Source organism: Tachysurus fulvidraco, chromosome 1, assembly GCF_022655615.1.
Source record: "Tachysurus fulvidraco isolate hzauxx_2018 chromosome 1, HZAU_PFXX_2.0, whole genome shotgun sequence".
Taxonomy (NCBI): domain Eukaryota; kingdom Metazoa; phylum Chordata; class Actinopteri; order Siluriformes; family Bagridae; genus Tachysurus; species Tachysurus fulvidraco.
The window spans coordinates 50,287,523-50,306,569 of record NC_062518.1 but is presented as its reverse complement, the minus strand read 5'-3'; the positions used below and the strand labels follow the sequence as shown (position 1 = coordinate 50,306,569).

The window sequence follows — 19,047 nt, the reverse complement described above, 5'->3', positions numbered from 1 at the left end:
AATAACACAGTTTATGAACACTTTTCCAATTCTAACACACAACAACATGACAATATTTTAGCAAACAAATTCAGGTTCTGCTCTTAATATAATAGAATTATTTTACTGTCGTTGTACAAATGTTTAATGAAATTAAGGAAGAATTTCACTGTTTGTCCCCCAACATGATCAGCTCCAGTTTTTCTGTTTTGTTGCCCGTTTATTAGGAGTTTGTGAAGAGGATGCTGGGCAGTGCAGGTTTATGTGCTGCTCTCTTTAGCCTTTCCTGTAGTCTTGCACAGCATCCCTACTTTTGCCTACGTTCTCTGTGCCGCCTCCTGCATTCTTACTCCTCTACAGTAAGAATTTTCACGTTGATTCTCTGAACACAAATTAACTCCTGAAAGTGAATGAAATGAATCCTAAACCCTGTTTAATAGACGTGTGTAAGACTGTCAGAGGGACTAACTGAGTCCAGTGTGAGCAGTGACACTGAGATCACACTCACCTGTGATGAACATGAGGATGGGGAAAAGAAGGAGGTGGTGAGGAACACTGCAGCTGGTACACATCCTCACCTGAAGCACTGCACACATCATCACCTGAAACACTGCACACATCCTCACCTGAAGCACTGCACACATCATCACCTGAAACACTGTACAGTGAGAAATGGTGAGGAAATAATCAGGCAACTAAACACATAACTTCAATGGGAGAGCATAATAAATAAGAACAACATGTAATGACAGAACCCTGACACACACACACACACACACACACACACACACACACACACACACACACACACACACACACACAGAGACACACACACGACACAACTACTACTACTACTACTACTACTACTAATAATAATAATAATAATAATAATAATAATGACAAAAAAAGTTTGTGATGTTAAAAAACAACACATTTTATCACCACATAGCTAACGCAGTAAACCGAGTGACGTCATTACGTTGTTTAGATTACACAAACTCTCTGTAAAAGTGCAGCTCTGTATTAACACATAAACTCATGTTTCTGTATGATAATATATGTAATAAACTCACCGTGTGAAGTTTATAACTCTATTAACTCTATTGTGGTCCGTATAAAACTTTCTCACAGATCCTCTACTTTCACTTCAGGAAGGAGGAAGTGACGTGTGTGTGTTTGGGGGGCACTGTCACACCAATACCGGAAGTGAACTCTGTTTATTTAAGTAATACAGATTTTATTCACATATTGGATCCTTCTAATAACTAATATAACAATTGTAATATCCGACATTTGAAATGTGTGTTTTATACATTGGTCACTTGTATTATCGCTGATTGTAGTTCGGTCACTGTGTGAAAACTACATATCCCATGAATACTTGCGCTCCAGATGCGCTACTGTTAGCATGTGGCTAATGCAGAAAGCTAGCGCTACTGTAGCAGCAGTAATATTAGTATTTATTGTGATTTTATCTGATTTGACGTGTTTAGCCCGGACGCAAGGGGCAAACTTTCCCCTATGCGTATTGTGATAGTTTAACCCTCACTTCCGGTACTGGCGTGAGGGTGGTGTCTATCTGCGCATGCGCATTCATGCATATGTTGTTCTTTACTTAAAGCAACCACAATTATCCATATCAGATGTGGGGGACAATTAATCAGTTTAGTCAGTTTACTGGATATAAAGTAAATTCAGGGAAATCCTAAGGCATGATTTTAAATACCCCACAAACTGTTAAATGTCCCTTTCACATTACTGATGTGGACATATTCAGCTACTGGGGGGACCTCTCATACTGCTTTAAAGGATTTATTTTCTAAGAACTAATCACACTTAAATGGCAAGACTCACAATATCAGCCTTCAGAAAAAGGTGTATCTAATTTAGGCAGTTTATTTACAGGCAAGGTTTTTAAATCTTTTGAACCACTCAGAATGGATTACAAAATTCCTAAAACTGATTTTTTTTTTTTTCAAATTTCTCCAACTACATCATTTTATTCCATCCGAAATGAGACAGGAAAATTCACTGGGAACTCTGGTATTGAAAATAGTCGACTTCTGACGGGGCACTAAAGGGTTCTTATCTGTACCCTCAGTTATCAGAAACCTACTCACCATTAAATCCTTTGAGAAAGGTCTGGGAAAGGGACATGGGCCAACCACTTACTGATGACGAATGGCTCTCTATATGTTAGGAGGTTTTTCATAAATCAACCTCCAGCTCTGTGCATGAGCAAAACATTAAATTCATATACAGGACATATCTTACCCCATTACATCTCCATAAAATTTACCCAAATGTATCTAAGCTGTGTTTTAAATGTAAATCTGAAATAGGAACTTCAATGCATTTATCTTGGGACTGTAAGAACATTCACCCTTTTTTGGCATGAGGTATATGATATGGTTCAGAAGATGCTGGCCAGAGAATTCACCGTGTCTCCTACTATATATTTACTTAAGTGCAAAACATCACTAGATTTCTTTACTGATTCACACTCAGTTAAATTTCATTACTTATTTGAGAAAGAAATGTATACTTATTCTGTGGTCATCACCACAGGTACCAACTTTGGAGATTGTGTTTGGCACAAGTGGCTAATCTTCACACATGACTGCAGAACAAATCTGGATTATTCTGGTGGACATGAGACCCTTTGTGGGATTTACTTGAACAAGCGAGACCCCAACGCTGACCTGTTTTGATTTGCTCTGTGTCTTTCACTCTCATTAAAAATGTATTGTTGTTATATTGTTATTAATATGTTTGTATGTATGCTATGTGAGCTGACTGATTGGCTCTGTTGTTGTTCTGTTTAAGTTTTAATAAGAAATTAATAAGACTATAATTAAAAAATATATATATAATATATATATGTGTGTGTGTGTAAAATGAAAAGCAGAAACTGATTGGTACAATCAGAATAAATGTAAAATCACATGTTTAAAAAAAAAACTCAGAAATGCACAAATGTTTTCCTGAACGGAAATAATTTAATTCTTCTCAGTGACAGTGTGACAGTTCATCAACGTAAATTAAAACTCTAACACCAGAAAAACTTTCCCTGAAACAGAGATAAAATACAAATAAAAATGCACAGATGTCACAGTGAAAATTGTCAACACCCAGATCGGTGTTAAAAAAATAAAATTAAACTCCTCCCACTGGGAGAACTGAATCTTCTATACACACACACAAAAGAAATAGAGTTTAAAAAAATTACTGATGTTTACTGTAAACAAACTGCACTTTGGGTAAACTTCTGTGTCAAATATTGAGAAATAGTTTTGTTTTTTTTAATAAAAATGACCACATACGTTGAAGTAAAATATTGCACATGTGGTCAGCAGTTAGACAAGAACACATCACACTTAAAGAGTTTCCTGTCCTGAATTTATAACTCTATTAAAATGTCTTGAAGAAAAAGTGAAATGATTAGTGATGTGTTAATCACACTGTTAATCAGAGACATTATTAAGGACACATTTACGTATTCACACAGATCATGTGGGATATAATATAATAGTAATAATGAAAGATGCGTGTGTTAATGTGAAATATCTCCATTTAAAATCTGACACAGCTTCAATACACTGATCTCAGAATGTCTGATCAACAGATCCACAGGAATATCAAATAAAATAAAACCAAATAAAGTGTGTGTGTTCGTTCAGTGTCTGGGTCTCATCAGTACTGCAGTGTATTTGAGAGGACCTTCACCAGCAGTGAGCCGCACATCCACCACCGAGAACAATGTGATCTCCTACACACACACACACACAAACACACACACACACCCCCATCATCATAAATTAGCAAGTGTGTATACAGTGCACCATAGTGTTGTAACTGTGTTACTGCCCATAGCTGTGACTCTAAAGCTCTTGTTTCACACCATTGTTCACACCATGAGAGATCAAAACAAGTCCAATACAAACTTCTGGAAAATGTACCAGAGCTGTGGCTTTAAAATGAGATCCATTAGATTAAAACACTACAGACTGATGTTAAAACCTGCTATTACAGAAAGAACTCTGTATAATGGAGACGGTCTACAGAACATCAGTGAGCAGGTAAAGAGGGGATTAGTTAGAGACACAGCCAAGGGAACAGAAACTTGAAGAAATTATGCTACCACCATCATGCATCACTGTGAAGATGGTGTCATTAGTCAGAAAGGAAACCGATAGCTCTGACTCTTCACAGAATTTGGATTAGCTCCTTGTTATATGTTTGGAGTGTAATGACATCTTACCTGTGTAACTATTTCCTCTTCCAGTTCGTGAGGATTCCAAAACAGGGCCATCTTGGGACATTTACCGATTTTATGGAAAGTAAATGACTGCAGACCCTCAATGACCTGCAACACAAAATAATTAGATTAACTTTGTATTTCATCTAAAACAATATAATCATAGAATCATTTATATAAACATACATAATCACATTGTTACACCATGAAAATTCTGTTTATTTTTAATATTACAATGTAAATAATACTACAGATGAATTCCTCTGAGCCTGTGTGTGTGTGTGTGTGTGTGTGTGTGTATGTGTGAGACTGACATTACAGTAGATTCTCTTCTGAACTCCATACTGTAGCACCAACACATCAAAGGATTTATCAAGGATCCCCATCACCATTGCCTGAGAGTCCAGAGGCCCACACTCCTACACACACACGCACACACAAAGTGAGGAACAGTCCATATTTGATTGCGTATGAAGTGTGATAACACCATGCACTGCTACATAGGTGTGTTACCCTGACAAAGACACTGAAGAACAGCTCGGTGCTCATCTCCTGAACCCTCTTAGACGCCATCTTCTTATCATTACAGTGAGAGGCCTGTTTCTGCACTTCATCTTGGGTGAGATGCACATGAGGTCCACACTCTGTCTCACACAAACACAAACAGACACACATACAAACACACACACTATGTGAGACTCTTCATGTTGACAAAAGTAGATAAAGAACAGGGAAAATTTGAATTGTACTGTAAGTGAAATTGGCTGTAGGTGTTTTGATCAGCAGTAAAATAAATACTGTGTTTACAGTGAATCACTACAAACCATAGGTATCATTTAACACTGTATCAGCATGGGAATGGTTTGCTTCCTCCCTGGAAGCTCACATGGTAACATGGAGGGGAGTGACATCTGCTCCACGCAGAATCTCCACTGGTGTCCCATAGGGCTCAGTACTTCTTTTCTCCCTGTATACTCACTCTCTGAAGTTATTTCCTCACATGTGTTCTCTTACCACTGCTATGCTGATGACACTCAACTTATCTTCTTCTTCCTTTCCTCAGAGCTTTTGCTTGTATCTCAGCATGTCTCATCATGGATCTCATCAGCCAAAACTCCCAAAAAATTCCACTACCCCCGAACTGCTGATCATCCCTGCACAACAATCTGATCTGCCTTTCGTCCACTGCTCGCAACCTCGGGCAACCATGCACAGTCGAGTGTCCTTTTCCTCCCGTTACTTATGTGATATGCTTATGTAGGTATCCTCTCTACAATGTCAGCAGAATCTGTCCATTGTAGTCCCTAACAAGGTTTTAGGTTGATGATATCCCTAAGTCTGCAACCTAGTGATCGAGTGTTGATGTATTCACTGACGAAAACTTTAAAGCCTTTTGATTGTTTATCTGGATAAGGGCATTTGTCAAATGCCGTAAATGTAAATGAACTGGTACACTGATGATGCTAGTGTTAAGATGTTTGTACTTCACTACAAACACGCTTTTGGTCAGTTTCTACATGCAGCATCAAGAACCTTCTCTAATGGGGAGGTGGTTCCAGCGCCGTCAATGATAGCTCCACTTCAGGAGAGCGTGGATGGCCCGACTCTGCCCCATCTCAACAAGCAGTGGTGTTGTGACACTTCTCTGTGTTATCTCCCAGGATGCAAAAAGAGACCCGGAGTCACCAGGGCAACAAATAGGGATTAAATTTGCACTAGTGTTTTCCATCCACAGGCAGACGGGCTGGTCAAATGGTGTAATCAAAGGATAAAATATTGAGTCATAATTTTGTTGAATAGAATTATTATAAGTGACTTGAGCCCCTGTTATAAGGGATCGGACTTCTGTTCCACCGAGTCTCTCCGCTGTTGGCCCACAAGGCTCAGAACTTTGCACTCTTCTCTCTCTATACTTGTTCTCTTAATGAAGTCATATCCTTATGCCACTCATCTTCCCCTTCCCTCCCTCAGACACTACTGTTTCATCTCCATATCAGGATATTGCAATCTCCCTGGACAACTCCCTGATCTCCCTTCAGTCATTACTTACAGAATTGCTTTAGAAGTCTGTCCTTGAATACATTGTCAATGTTTATAATCTAATGCAGCAGAAACTGGAAACAATGCAGAGAGTACAGCAATGGAGGGTTTGGGAGAACAACAGAAGGTTAAAGCTTCTATGCCCCCATTCTATGAGTGTCCATCGTTGCCAATATATAACAGTTATAACAATTGTAGTATCTGACATTTGAAATGTGTTTTATTTATTTATCTACTCAATATTCATTTATTTATTTACTTGTATGATCGCTGATTGTAGTTCTTGTATTATCTGATTTGACGCGTTTGTCTTCATCTGTATATAAAGTGTAACACTGAATGTTTACTTAACTTCAGACTGATGGTAACTGTTACCTCAGGTTTTAGCTCAGATTAGCAGTTAACACGTCTCAAATCATCTCAGATTTACGTTACCTCACTAACTTGGTTTATATTAATAATCACCTCAGGTTTGTGTTACCTCACTAACGTAGATTATATTAATAATCACCTCAGATTTATGTTACCTCACTAACTAAGTTTTTTTTAATAATCACCTCAGATTTACATTACCTCACTAACTTGGTTTATATTAATAATCATCTCAGATTTACGTTACCTCACTAACTTGGTTTATATTAATAATCATCTCAGATTTACATTACCTCACTATTTTATTTTAATAATCACCTCAGATTTACTTACCTCACTAACTTAGTTTACATTAATAATCCCCTCAGATTTACTTACCTAACTTAATTTACATTAATAATGGCCTCAGATTTACGTTACCTCACTAACTTGGTTCATATTAATAATCGCCTCAGATTTACTTAACTCTCTAACTTAGTTTACATTAATAATCGCCTCAGATTTACGTTACCTCACTAACTTGAATTAATAATCACCTCAGATTTACTTAACTCTCTAACTTAGTTTACATTAATAATCGCCTCAGATTTAAGTTACCTCACTAACTTGAATTAATAATCACCTCAGATTTATGTTACCTCACTAACTTGGTTTACAATTACAATTGTTATACCTGTTATATATTGGTAATTATGGACACTCAGCTCATGCCACAAATGTGTGTGTGTGTGTGTGTGTGTGTGTGTGTGTGTGTCTCACTGAGTGAGGCAGCCAGCAGACGGTGGACAATGACATCTGCATAGCGACGGATGGGAGAGGTGAAATGTGTATAGAGGGGTACGTTCAGAGCGTAGTGATGGAATAACTTTTCATCCTGCAGAATTCCTGTACAGAAATACACTGCCATCTACACACACACATTCATTTAATTAGTCTAAATGACCAATAGAACATGTAAACTGTACATATACACTGTATATTGAATATGGTATGTGGATTGATACACATAACCTATGAGGTAATGTGAGGTGGTGTGTTTACACACCTGCATGGGTCTGGCACACAGGTGTGTGAGTACAGCCTTCCTGGCTGGGCTGTACTCATCATCTCCAACCGCCTCCTTCAGACTCCGCTTTAAGACGAGAAGGAAGAAAGAATATAACAATAAATTACATTAATAAAACATGTTATTTTTGTAGCTCTTTCTACACAAACACACATTTCTTCCTGCCCCATCTATGAGCTCAGCAGTCAATTTAAAATGATAACATTTGATAATCAGAGGGATCACAGAGCAAAATATCCACCATTCTAACAAAAATTGTAAAGCAATGTGATGCTCAAAATGGAGCTTAAATACAGTATATTTCTGCTGATTATAAAGATGTTTCTACAGTGAAAGTTTACTGTGGTAAATTCAAAAGATTGGAAAAGATTTGTAAAGGTTCCTGTTTTTAAAAGAGTTTAAAATAAATATAGAAGACTTGACAAATATTGTGTTAAAGACCTCAAGAAGGTACTATAAAATTTATATATAAGAACCCGAAGGTCATAGTGGCAAAAACCACTCCTCAGTAAAAGGTACACTATCCAGCCAAAAGAATATGGACATCTGACCGTCATACCCATATTTTCTACCCAAAAATTAAGGGACACTATAGAATGTCTTTGTATGCTGTAGAACTGCAGTTTCATTTCAGTTAAGTTCCTTTAATTTCAGAACTACAGTTTCCTTACTAATTAAGTATAACTACTAGTTAAAACATTGTTCCAGCATAACAATGCCCCTGTGGACAAAGAAGCTCCATGAAGACATGGGGTATTAAGGTTGGAGTGGAAGTACTCCACTGTACAAAGCCCAAATCTCAGCCTTTTTTAACACATTTGGGTTGGACTGGAACACCATCTGCCCCCTAGACCTCCAAACCCAAACTCATTTTCTGATCTCACTAACAATCTTGTAGCTGAATGAATACAAATCCCCACAGCCATCACAGTGGAAAGACCAGAAGATTGGAGCTTAACAGCAAAAGGAGACTTAATCTGGACGAGGATGTTTAACAAGCACATATGGATGTGATAGTCAGGGGAACACATCTATAAAGACTTATAATGTTTCATAATGGTTAACTTCAAGTTTTGATGAAAATGCACCAAAAGGTGTCTCAGGCGATGGGGAAAAAGATCCTTTATTCTGTTGAAATCAAGGTTTAACTTTATCCAAATGTTAAGTGATGCATCTGGAGAAATCTAGTCACCACTTAACCCCTGTTCAGTTTCCTCGTAGTGGTAAAGCCTGGTGGTGGCACCATCATATTATGGGGATTCTCTTCAAAAGAAGGAAATAGGAGACTGGTGAAGATTGAGGGGAAACATATTTAGGAGAATAAATTCTCAAAAGAATTTACAAGCACCAGAAATAAATTTTTGGGTTTTTAACTTTTGATTTTTTTTTCTCTAAATAATACAAATGTGGAAATAATGTTTCACCTCCTAATCTGTAAGATCTATAACAACAATTGAACACTGATCATTCTGTGGCACCAGAAAATAACCAAATCTGACAACGGTGATAAAAAAGGGAGAAACACTGCCTCTGTTCAGAAGTTTCAGAGGGACATGGAAGCAAACTCTATAAACAGGTTTACATGTAAAGGACAGATTTGAGACTGTATAGAGTGGAACATGGTATAGGCCACCCCTATACACCACAAAGTGTTTAAATATTATTAATGATAACTTCAGCACTGCCTTTTCTTAGAGCAGTCATATAAAGTGTATGAAAAGTTTTAAAGGTGTGGCCTTGCAGGTGATCATGTGGCTTACATGCAGTGCTCCAGCCGAGCTCATGTCGATGTTAAGGCCGATTTGGTCACACTGCTCCTGTAGTGTCTCCATTAGGCGGCTCTGAGGGGCGCGTGACGGCGCAGCAGGGCAAGCTCGGGGTTTGAGCGGTAAATCTGATGGGCTACAGCCATGTTGGCCAACAACATGAACTCTTCCACCAACCTGTCACACACAATGTACACTGCTCAGGGTTTGAAAAGTTACACCTGACAACTTAAGGCAACGTTAGACATCAGTGTAAACTCTGTCACCAACCTCTCCACACACTCACTTGTTGCTGTCTCTGTACTCGTATATGTAGCAGCCTTGAGGCATTCCTGACCCAGAGTCCAGAGTAAACGCCAACTTCATCTAAAATGACACATCCAACATGAACAAAGCATCACACTGCAGACCCTCTACACTATTACCATCATTATTTGGTTTGTGGAACCTGTAGTGTGCATCTGGTTTACCTGGTCGAGACGCAAGGCTCCGCTCCTGAAGCGCTGTGCACGCAGGTGAGTGGCGATGGTGTGAAGGTGCAGGACGGCCTGGAGGATGGTGTGTACCGAGTGTTCAGGGGAGACTGGGGGAAGCTCATCAGCACCAAACACTTTAGTGGGCGAGTCGATCATGCTCTGAGCGTGATCATAACTCAGCTTCACACATGAGCGGATCACTGAGCGGCCAACCCACTCACTCAGGATCTACACAAACACACACGCACACATGCAGACACATAGACAGACACACACAGAGACACACACACAAACACACAGACAGACATAAAGCACATTATATTGTGAGCAATTTGCATTATAAACCAATTCAGTTTTGAACTGTGTTCACTGTGTGTGTGTGTGTGTGTGTGTGTGTGTGTGTGTGTGTGTGTGTGTTTTACCTTCCCCTCAGGTGATAAGTTCCAGATGACTGAGAACGTTAAACGGTCAGTTTGAGGATTTAAACTGCACAATTCTTCACACAGTAGACGTGGCAACATTGGAATTACCTACAAACACACACACATGCACGCGTACACACACAAATTAAACTCAGAACTGTATACACACTTCCTATACACTAGGAAGTGAATTATCACAGTATCCCAGCACACATACACACACACCTTCTGTATGAGGTACACACTGGTGGCTCTCCTGCTCGCAGTGTAATCCAGAGCACTTCCCTCCTCCATGAAATAACTCACGTCTGCTATGTGCACACCCACTTCAAAGTTACCTACACAAGGTCAGGGTTATTCGTTAATATAAAATGGTCACACACTCACTATAAAAAACACACACTCAGTTTTGGGTGTGTTTAGTAATGTTTAATCTGCGTGTGTAAATTGTGAATAAATAAATAATCTGACCATCAGAAAGTTGTTTACAGGACAGAGCATCATCCAGGTCTCTGGCTGTGGCTGGATCAATCGTAAATATGCACTCCTTCCTATGGCGATATAATAATGATGTCAATGATTATATGTGTGTGATCTGAATCTGCATGAGCATGATGGTGATGACGATACCTGAGGTCCCGCCTCCTTTTCAGCTCGTCAGGTGGGATGGTCCAGGGTCGAGCCTGCGGTAGACACTCTAACACTTCATCTGTAAACTCAGAGAATTCCACATCGTACTCCATCAACATGGCCTCTGTCTCCGGCTCAATGACTCCCGCCTGACCTAATGACTTCATCAACTGCCTGAGAGGGAGAAGGAAGATCAGAAAAGAGGGTTTGTTAAAGAGAATTATACAGTGATGTCTCTATAGGTTTGCAGTGTTCAACTATTATAGTACACTGTGGAAAAGAGCAGAACATAACCTAGAAATTAATCAAGACTTCTGACTAGCTGCTTACACCATGCCGACTAGTACAACATGCCCACAGTGCTAACTGTGTGTGTGTGTGTGTGTGTGTGTGTGTGTGTGTGTATGTGTATACCCTTGGGCGAACAGGCTGTCTGGGGTCCAGTGTGTGATCCTGCAGATGAAGAGTGTGTTTGAATAGTCATTAGAGCGCGAGGGAAAATCTGCAGGACATCCTGAGAGCGGGACATTCACTCGGGGGACTCGATGGTCTGAGGGGGAGAACAGGGCGAAGGGCTTATCAGGGAGGAGCTTAATAAACCCCGACACCGCCCTGGAGTGTTTCTGCTCCATGATATACACCACCTGATAAATAAAATATAAACACACACATTAGACGCCGTTCAGACTCCCACAGCAGGCACAAGATTCAAACAAAGATCAAATCTGTCTGATATGGAGCTTTATAAATGTGAGACAGCCGTCTGTCTTTGTGACAGATTTGAGGTCAAACCTAAAGCAGTTTATCAATAATTATTAATAATAATTTCAACTAACACAAGATGCTGTCAAGTCCCCATGAAGACAGGAAGTTATTTCTGACATAAGCAGTTATATAATAAAGTAATATATTTTATGATTTTTTGTTTAATTGAGAAACATTTCCTCGGTTGGTTGATGGATAAAAAATAAACAATTTATATGTATTAAAAATATTACATTTTATTATTTGAATATTATTATTTAAGGAAAATGTATGTAATGTAATAATATTTATATTAATGTACTTCTAGGTTAAGTAATAAAAACAAATAGAGAAATAAATGTCAAAGTAACTAAATAAAAGGATAAATAATTATTTACACAGATATATTTATTTAAATGTATTGATAGCACTAAACGAGTTAATTATCCATTTAAGCTATTCGTTATTTCTGTTAGATACTATATTTATATAATATTAAAGGTGTGTGTTGGGATCTAACACAGTAGTAAACTGACCACAACAGTATTAAACCCCAGCATGTAATCAGTTCAGAGTAACGTTTCTCAGAATGATGTACCTTGGCGGTTCGCTGAACGTTTCTGTCTGAGGAGCTTCGTGGATCTGCTGTAGATGGAACTGTGAGAAATAAAAACAGCTGGGTTTAAAACATGCTCATTAACAGGAGACAAACAGTGTTACAGAAAGAGAACCCCAGAATAAGTAGATAATGATTTATTGTGATTTAAGTTGATTTATCAGTGACTATCACGTAATAAAGACCAATATGGCAGCACATTGCACTGGTTCCCAACCCTGGTTCTGGTCCTGGAGAACCTTCAGCTCTAACACACCTACATTAACTCTGATCACTCAGGTGTGTTCAGATGGATGTGGAGTTCAGATGGAGACAGGGACAGACGTTGTATTTATAGTTCACACCATATTTAGTCAAACTGACAGTCCCCAACCTTTGTGTGTTGACATCATCACTGACCCAGTGAAGAAAACTAACAGCAGCCATTAAACCATAAAGTCATGTTGGGAAATGACAGTTTTGACCTTCAGCACCTCACAGATTGTTCCAGATGGAGAAGACTTTTGTAAAACCTTTGCTCAGGTGAGTCAGAGTGCTGATGTGTTCATGAGTAAAGTCACACTTCACTGCATTCTCCTTGCTTAAGGGAAAGGAACTGTCCCACATTTCAGGGATGACATGGGGGACAGAATCTGCGCCCACAATTAGGGGACGGCGCCTACGGCCACAATAAGGGGACGGCGCCTTTGCCCACAATAAGGGGACGGCGCCTGCGCACACAATTAGGGGACAGCACCTGCGCACACAATTAGGCTACGGCGCCTGCGCACACAATTAGGGGACGGCGCCTGCGAACACAATTAGGGGACGGCGCCTACGCCCACAATAAGGGGACAGCATCTGCGTCCACGATAAGGGGACGGCGCCTTCACCCACGATAAGGGGACGGCGCCTTTGCCCACAATAAGGGGACGGCGCCTGTGCACACAATTAGCGGACGGCGCCTGCGCACACAATATGGGACAGCGCCTGCGCACACAATTAGGGGACGGCGCCTGCGCACACAATTAGGGGACGGCGCCTGCGCACACAATTACTCCTAGGTAACGAACAGTTCCATGTTCAAGAAATATCAGAGCACATGGGAAATGTAGAAGGGAATAACACCTATCCAGAAGAGGTAACCAGTACAGAAGGGCTGCGTTAAAATACCTGTCCTCCTCATAGGAAGGAAGGAACACTGCAAAAAACAATGACATTTACCATAAACACACACACCTTTATGCTGCAGAGTGGCCGCCTCCATTTTCTGACGGAGTTCTTCGACGTCCTCCTCCTCGTTATACTGAGCCTCCACTATAACGTCAGGGATGGACTCACTTTGTCGCTCTTTGTCCACACTCGTCTGTTCACCCTCATCTCCATTCAACACCTTCAACAACATCAAACACATTTCAGGACTGTGGTAGCATGTACTCACACACACCCACAGAGACAGAGACAGACACAGAGACAGACACAGAGACAGACTCAGAGACAGACACAGAGACAGACGAGCACACACACATGCTGAGACGCACACACAAAGACACACACACAGACAAAGACACACACAGACACAGACAGAGACACACACACAGACAGACACACACACACAAAGGCACAGGCACACCGACAGAGACACACACACAGACAGACACACACACACACAAAGGCACAGGCACACAGACAGAGACACACACACAGACAGACAGACACACACACACAGACAGAGACACACACACACAGACAGAGACACACACACACAGACAGAGACATACACACACAGACAGAGACATACACACACAGACAGAGACACACAGACAGAGACACAGACAGAGACACACACAGACACACACAGACACACACAGACAAACACACACAAAGACAGAGACACACACACAGAGACAGAGACACACACACAGAGACAGAGACACACACAGAGACACACAAACAGACACACACACAGACACACAAACCTTCCACTGGTCTGGAGGGAGAAGCTTAACCACCACCACGTCTCCGTTCAGAGCTCGATTCCTTGCCACCATCCCATCCAGGAAAATGTCCGCCAACCCGTCCTGAACACCAAACACCAAAACATTACTGTATGATGTGGAACACCAGTTGTCATGGCAACCAGAATCTATTAACTAACAGTACTTACAGGAGAGGGAACGAACGCTTCGTGGTATTTCTTTGGGTTTATCCTCAACACTCCCTAATAACAATAAACAAATGAACACAGTTCAGTTTTACTGCTGCATTCTTTCTGTACATATATTTGTATAATTAATACAAAAACATATTATATATAAAAATGATATAATTATAATATATAATTATATTACACTTACATAAAGGCTTTACATACCTAACAATTACATCACAAACAAATGTACTATAAGAGACGTCAGTTTTATTATATAACAAAATATAATAAAACTGGCCACTAAATATACATCAGATGAAATTAATTAGTATATATTTAATAAAGTCTGTAAAATAAAATATGTGAAAGAATGGTGTGTGTTTTTCTGTGTGTGTGTCTGTATGTGTCTCTCTGTGTCTGTGCGCGCCTGTATGTGTGTGTGTGCGCCTGTATGTGTGTGTCTGTATGTGCATGTCTGTGTCTGTATGTGTGTCTGTATGTGCATGTCTGTGTCTGTATGTGTGTCTGTATGTGTGTCTGTATGTGCATGTCTGTGTCTGTATGTGTGTCTGTATGTGCATGTCTGTGTCTGTATGTGTGTCTGTATCTGCATGTGTGTGTCTGCATGTGTGTGTCTGTATCTGCATGTGTGTGTCTGCATGTGTGTGTCTGCATGCGTGTGTCTGTATGTGCATGTCTGTGTCTGTATGTGCATGTCTGTGTCTGTATGTGCGTGTCGGTATGCGTGTGTCGGTATGCGCGCGCGTATGCGTGCGTCTGTGCGCGCGCGTATGCGTGCGTCTGTGCGCGCGCGTATGCGTGCGGGTGCGCGCGCGCGTCTGCGTGCGGGTGCGCGCGCGCGTCTGCGTGCGGGTGCGCACGCGTGTCTGTGTGTGTGCACGTGTGTGTGTGCATGTGTGTGTGTGCACGTGTGTGTGTGTGCACGTGTGTGTGTGTGTGCACGTGTCTGTATGTGTGTGTGTGCACATGTCTGTATGTGTGTGTCTCTGTGTGCATGTGTGCGCATACGTGTGTGTGTGTTTGTGTGTGCCTGTATGTGCATGTTTGTGTGTGTGTGCATGTCTGTCTGTATGTATGTGTGTGCATGTCTGTCTGTATGTATGTGTGTGCATGTCTGTCTGTATGTATGTGTGTGTGTATGTGTGTGTCTGTATGCATGTGTGTTTGTATGTATGTGTGTGTGTATGTGTGTGTCTGTATGCATGTGTGTCTGTGTGTATGTGTGTGTCTGTATGCATGTGTGTGTGTCTGTATGTGTACATGTGTGTGTGTCTGTATGTGTGTACGTGTGTGTGTGTGTCTGTATGTGTGTACGTGTGTGTGTGTGTCTGTATGTGTATGTACATGTGTGTGTGTGTGTCTGTATGTGTATGTACACGTGTGTGTGTGTCTGTATGTGTATGTACACGTGTGTGTGTGTCTGTATGTGTATGTACACGTGTGTGTGTGTCTGTATGTGTATGTACACGTGTGTGTGTGTCTGTATGTGTATGTACACGTGTGTGTGTGTCTGTATGTGTATGTACACGTGTGTGTGTGTGTCTGTATGTGTATGTACACGTGTGTGTGTGTGTCTGTATGTGTATGTACACGTGTGTGTGTGTGTCTGTATGTGTATGTACACGTGTGTGTGTGTGTCTGTATGTGTATGTACACGTGTGTGTGTGTGTCTGTATGTGTATGTACACGTGTGTGTGTGTCTGTATGTGTATGTACACGTGTGTGTGTGTCTGTATGTGTATGTACACGTGTGTGTGTGTCTGTATGTGTATGTACACGTGTGTGTGTGTCTGTATGTGTATGTACACGTGTGTGTGTGTCTGTATGTGTATGTACACGTGTGTGTGTGTCTGTATGTGTATGTACACGTGTGTGTGTGTCTGTATGTGTATGTACACGTGTGTGTGTCTGTATGTGTATGTACACGTGTGTGTGTCTGTATGTGTATGTACACGTGTGTGTGTCTGTATGTGTATGTACACGTGTGTGTGTCTGTATGTGTATGTACACGTGTGTGTGTCTGTATGTGTATGTACACGTGTGTGTGTCTGTATGTGTATGTACACGTGTGTGTGTCTGTATGTGTGTACATGTGTGTGTGTGTGTGTCTGTATGTGTATGTACACGTGTGTGTGTCTGTATGTGTATGTACACGTGTGTGTGTGTGTCTGTATGTGTATGTACACGTGTGTGTGTGTGTCTGTATGTGTATGTACACGTGTGTGTGTGTGTCTGTATGTGTGTACGTGTGTGTGTGTCTGTATGTGTGTACGTGTGTGTGTGTGTCTGTATGTGTGTACATGTGTGTGTGTGTGTCTGTATGTGTATGTACACGTGTGTGTGTGTCTGTATGTGTATGTACACGTGTGTGTGTGTCTGTATGTGTATGTACACGTGTGTGTGTGTCTGTATGTGTATGTACACGTGTGTGTGTGTCTGTATGTGTATGTACACGTGTGTGTGTGTCTGTATGTGTATGTACACGTGTGTGTGTGTGTCTGTATGTGTATGTACACGTGTGTGTGTGTGTCTGTATGTGTATGTACACGTGTGTGTGTGTCTGTATGTGTATGTACACGTGTGTGTGTGTCTGTATGTGTATGTACACGTGTGTGTGTGTCTGTATGTGTATGTACACGTGTGTGTGTGTCTGTATGTGTATGTACACGTGTGTGTGTGTCTGTATGTGTATGTACACGTGTGTATGTGTCTGTATGTGTATGTACACGTGTGTGTGTGTCTGTATGTGTATGTACACGTGTGTGTGTCTGTATGTGTATGTACACGTGTGTGTGTCTGTATGTGTATGTACACGTGTGTGTGTCTGTATGTGTATGTACACGTGTGTGTGTCTGTATGTGTATGTACACGTGTGTGTCTGTATGTGTGTACATGTGTGTGTGTGTGTGTCTGTATGTGTATGTACACGTGTGTGTGTCTGTATGTGTGTACACGTGTGTGTGTGTCTGTGTGTACACGTGTGTGTGTGTGTGTCTGTATGTGTATGTACACGTGTGTGTGTGTCTGTATGTGTATGTACACGTGTGTGTGTGTGTCTGTATGTGTATGTACACGTGTGTGTGTCTCTATGTGTATGTACACGTGTGTGTGTCTGTATGTGTATGTACACGTGTGTGTGTCTGTATGTGTATGTACACGTGTGTGTGTCTGTATGTGTGTACACGTGTGTGTGTCTGTGTGTGGGTGCGCACACGTGTCTGTGTGTGTGTGCGCACACGTGTCTGTGTGTGTGTGCGCACACGTGTCTGTGTGTGTGTGCGCACACGTGTCTGTGTGTGGGTGCACACGTGTCTGTGTGTGGGTGCACACGTGTCTGTGTGTGGGTACACACGTGTCTGTGGGTGCACGTGTCTGTATGTGTGTGTGTGCACGTGTCTGTATGTGTGTGTGTGCACGTGTCTGTATGTGTGTCTCTGTGTGCATGTGTGCGCATACGTGTGTATGTGTGTGTCTGTATGCATGTGTGTCTGTATGTATGTGTGTGTGTATGTGTGTGTCTGTATGCATGTGTGTGTGTCTGTATGTGTACATGTGTGTGTGTGTGACTGTATGTGTGTACACGTGTATGTGTGTACATGTGTGTGTGTCTGTATGTGTGTACATGTGTGTGTGTGTGTCTGTATGTGTATGTACACGTGTGTGTCTGTATGTGCATGTACACGTGTGTGTCTGTATGTGTATGTACACGTGTGTGTGTGTCTGTATGTGTATGTACACGTGTGTGTGTGTCTGTATGTGTATGTACACGTGTGTGTGTGTCTGTATGTGTATGTACACGTGTGTGTGTGTCTGTATGTGTATGTACACGTGTGTGTGTGTCTGTATGTGTATGTACACGTGTGTGTGTGTCTGTATGTGTATGTACACGTGTGTGTGTCTGTATGTGTATGTACACGTGTGTGTCTGTATGTGTGTACATGTGTGTGTGTGTGTGTCTGTATGTGTATGTACACGTGTGTGTGTCTGTATGTGTGTACACGTGTGTGTGTGTGTCTGTGTGTACACGTGTGTGTGTGTGTCTGTATGTGTATGTACACGTGTGTGTGTGTGTCTGTATGTGTATGTACACGTGTGTGTGTGTGTCTGTATGTGTATGTACACGTGTGTGTGTGTGTCTGTATGTGTATGTACACGTGTGTGTGTGTGTCTGTATGTGTATGTACACGTGTGTGTGTCTGTATGTGTATGTACACGTGTGTGTGTCTGTATGTGTATGTACACGTGTGTGTGTCTGTATGTGTATGTACACGTGTGTGTGTCTGTATGTGTGTACACGTGTGTGTGTCTGTATGTGTATGTACACGTGTGTGTGTCTGTATGTGTGTACACGTGTGTGTGTCTGTATGTGTATGTACACGTGTGTGTGTCTGTATGTGTATGTACACGTGTGTGTGTCTGTATGTGTGTACATGTGTGCGTGTCTGTATGTGTGTACATGTGTGTGTGTCTGTATGTGTATGTACACGTGTGTGTCTATGTGTATGTACACGTGCGTGTATGTATGT

General features: G+C 41.2%; 4 protein-coding genes across 11 annotated transcripts in view; 1 reads left to right on the top strand and 3 right to left on the bottom strand.

The window, feature by feature from the left end:
* Positions 1-637, bottom strand: part of LOC125141289 — a 72,515-nt gene extending 71,878 nt beyond the window's left edge. For all 3 annotated transcript variants that reach the window (XR_007140676.1, XM_047814279.1, XM_047814284.1), the window contains exon 1: positions 488-637. Coding sequence is in view for 2 of the 3 variants with exons in the window: in XM_047814279.1 (XP_047670235.1) it covers positions 488-626 (139 nt within the window). In the remaining variant the exon portion in view is untranslated. The remainder of the gene's footprint in view (positions 1-487) is intronic.
* The window catches only part of LOC113636558, an 86,513-nt gene extending 85,352 nt beyond the window's left edge, over positions 1-1,161 (bottom strand). The window contains exon 1 of one of the 2 annotated variants that reach the window (XM_047814330.1): positions 1,053-1,161. The gene's annotated coding sequence lies outside the window, so the exon portion shown is untranslated. The remainder of the gene's footprint in view (positions 1-1,052) is intronic. The other variant, XM_047814320.1, reaches the window with a different exon arrangement.
* Positions 1-19,047, top strand: part of LOC113636588 — a 204,478-nt gene that overhangs the window by 51,865 nt on the left and 133,566 nt on the right. The gene's annotated exons all lie outside the window — the stretch shown is intronic.
* The window catches only part of LOC125141182 (DIS3-like exonuclease 2), a 28,567-nt gene continuing 12,476 nt past the window's right edge, over positions 2,957-19,047 (bottom strand). Inside the window, 19 exon segments of the mRNA XM_047813394.1 lie at positions 2,957-3,748; positions 4,241-4,345; positions 4,552-4,656; positions 4,751-4,881; positions 7,409-7,556; positions 7,695-7,781; positions 9,476-9,564; positions 9,567-9,658; positions 9,768-9,847; positions 9,952-10,185; positions 10,380-10,487; positions 10,605-10,717; positions 10,851-10,930; positions 11,010-11,183; positions 11,424-11,653; positions 12,352-12,410; positions 13,588-13,741; positions 14,328-14,429; positions 14,516-14,569. Coding sequence (XP_047669350.1) covers positions 3,656-3,748; positions 4,241-4,345; positions 4,552-4,656; positions 4,751-4,881; positions 7,409-7,556; positions 7,695-7,781; positions 9,476-9,564; positions 9,567-9,658; positions 9,768-9,847; positions 9,952-10,185; positions 10,380-10,487; positions 10,605-10,717; positions 10,851-10,930; positions 11,010-11,183; positions 11,424-11,653; positions 12,352-12,410; positions 13,588-13,741; positions 14,328-14,429; positions 14,516-14,569 — 2,238 coding nt within the window. The 3' untranslated portion in view covers positions 2,957-3,655.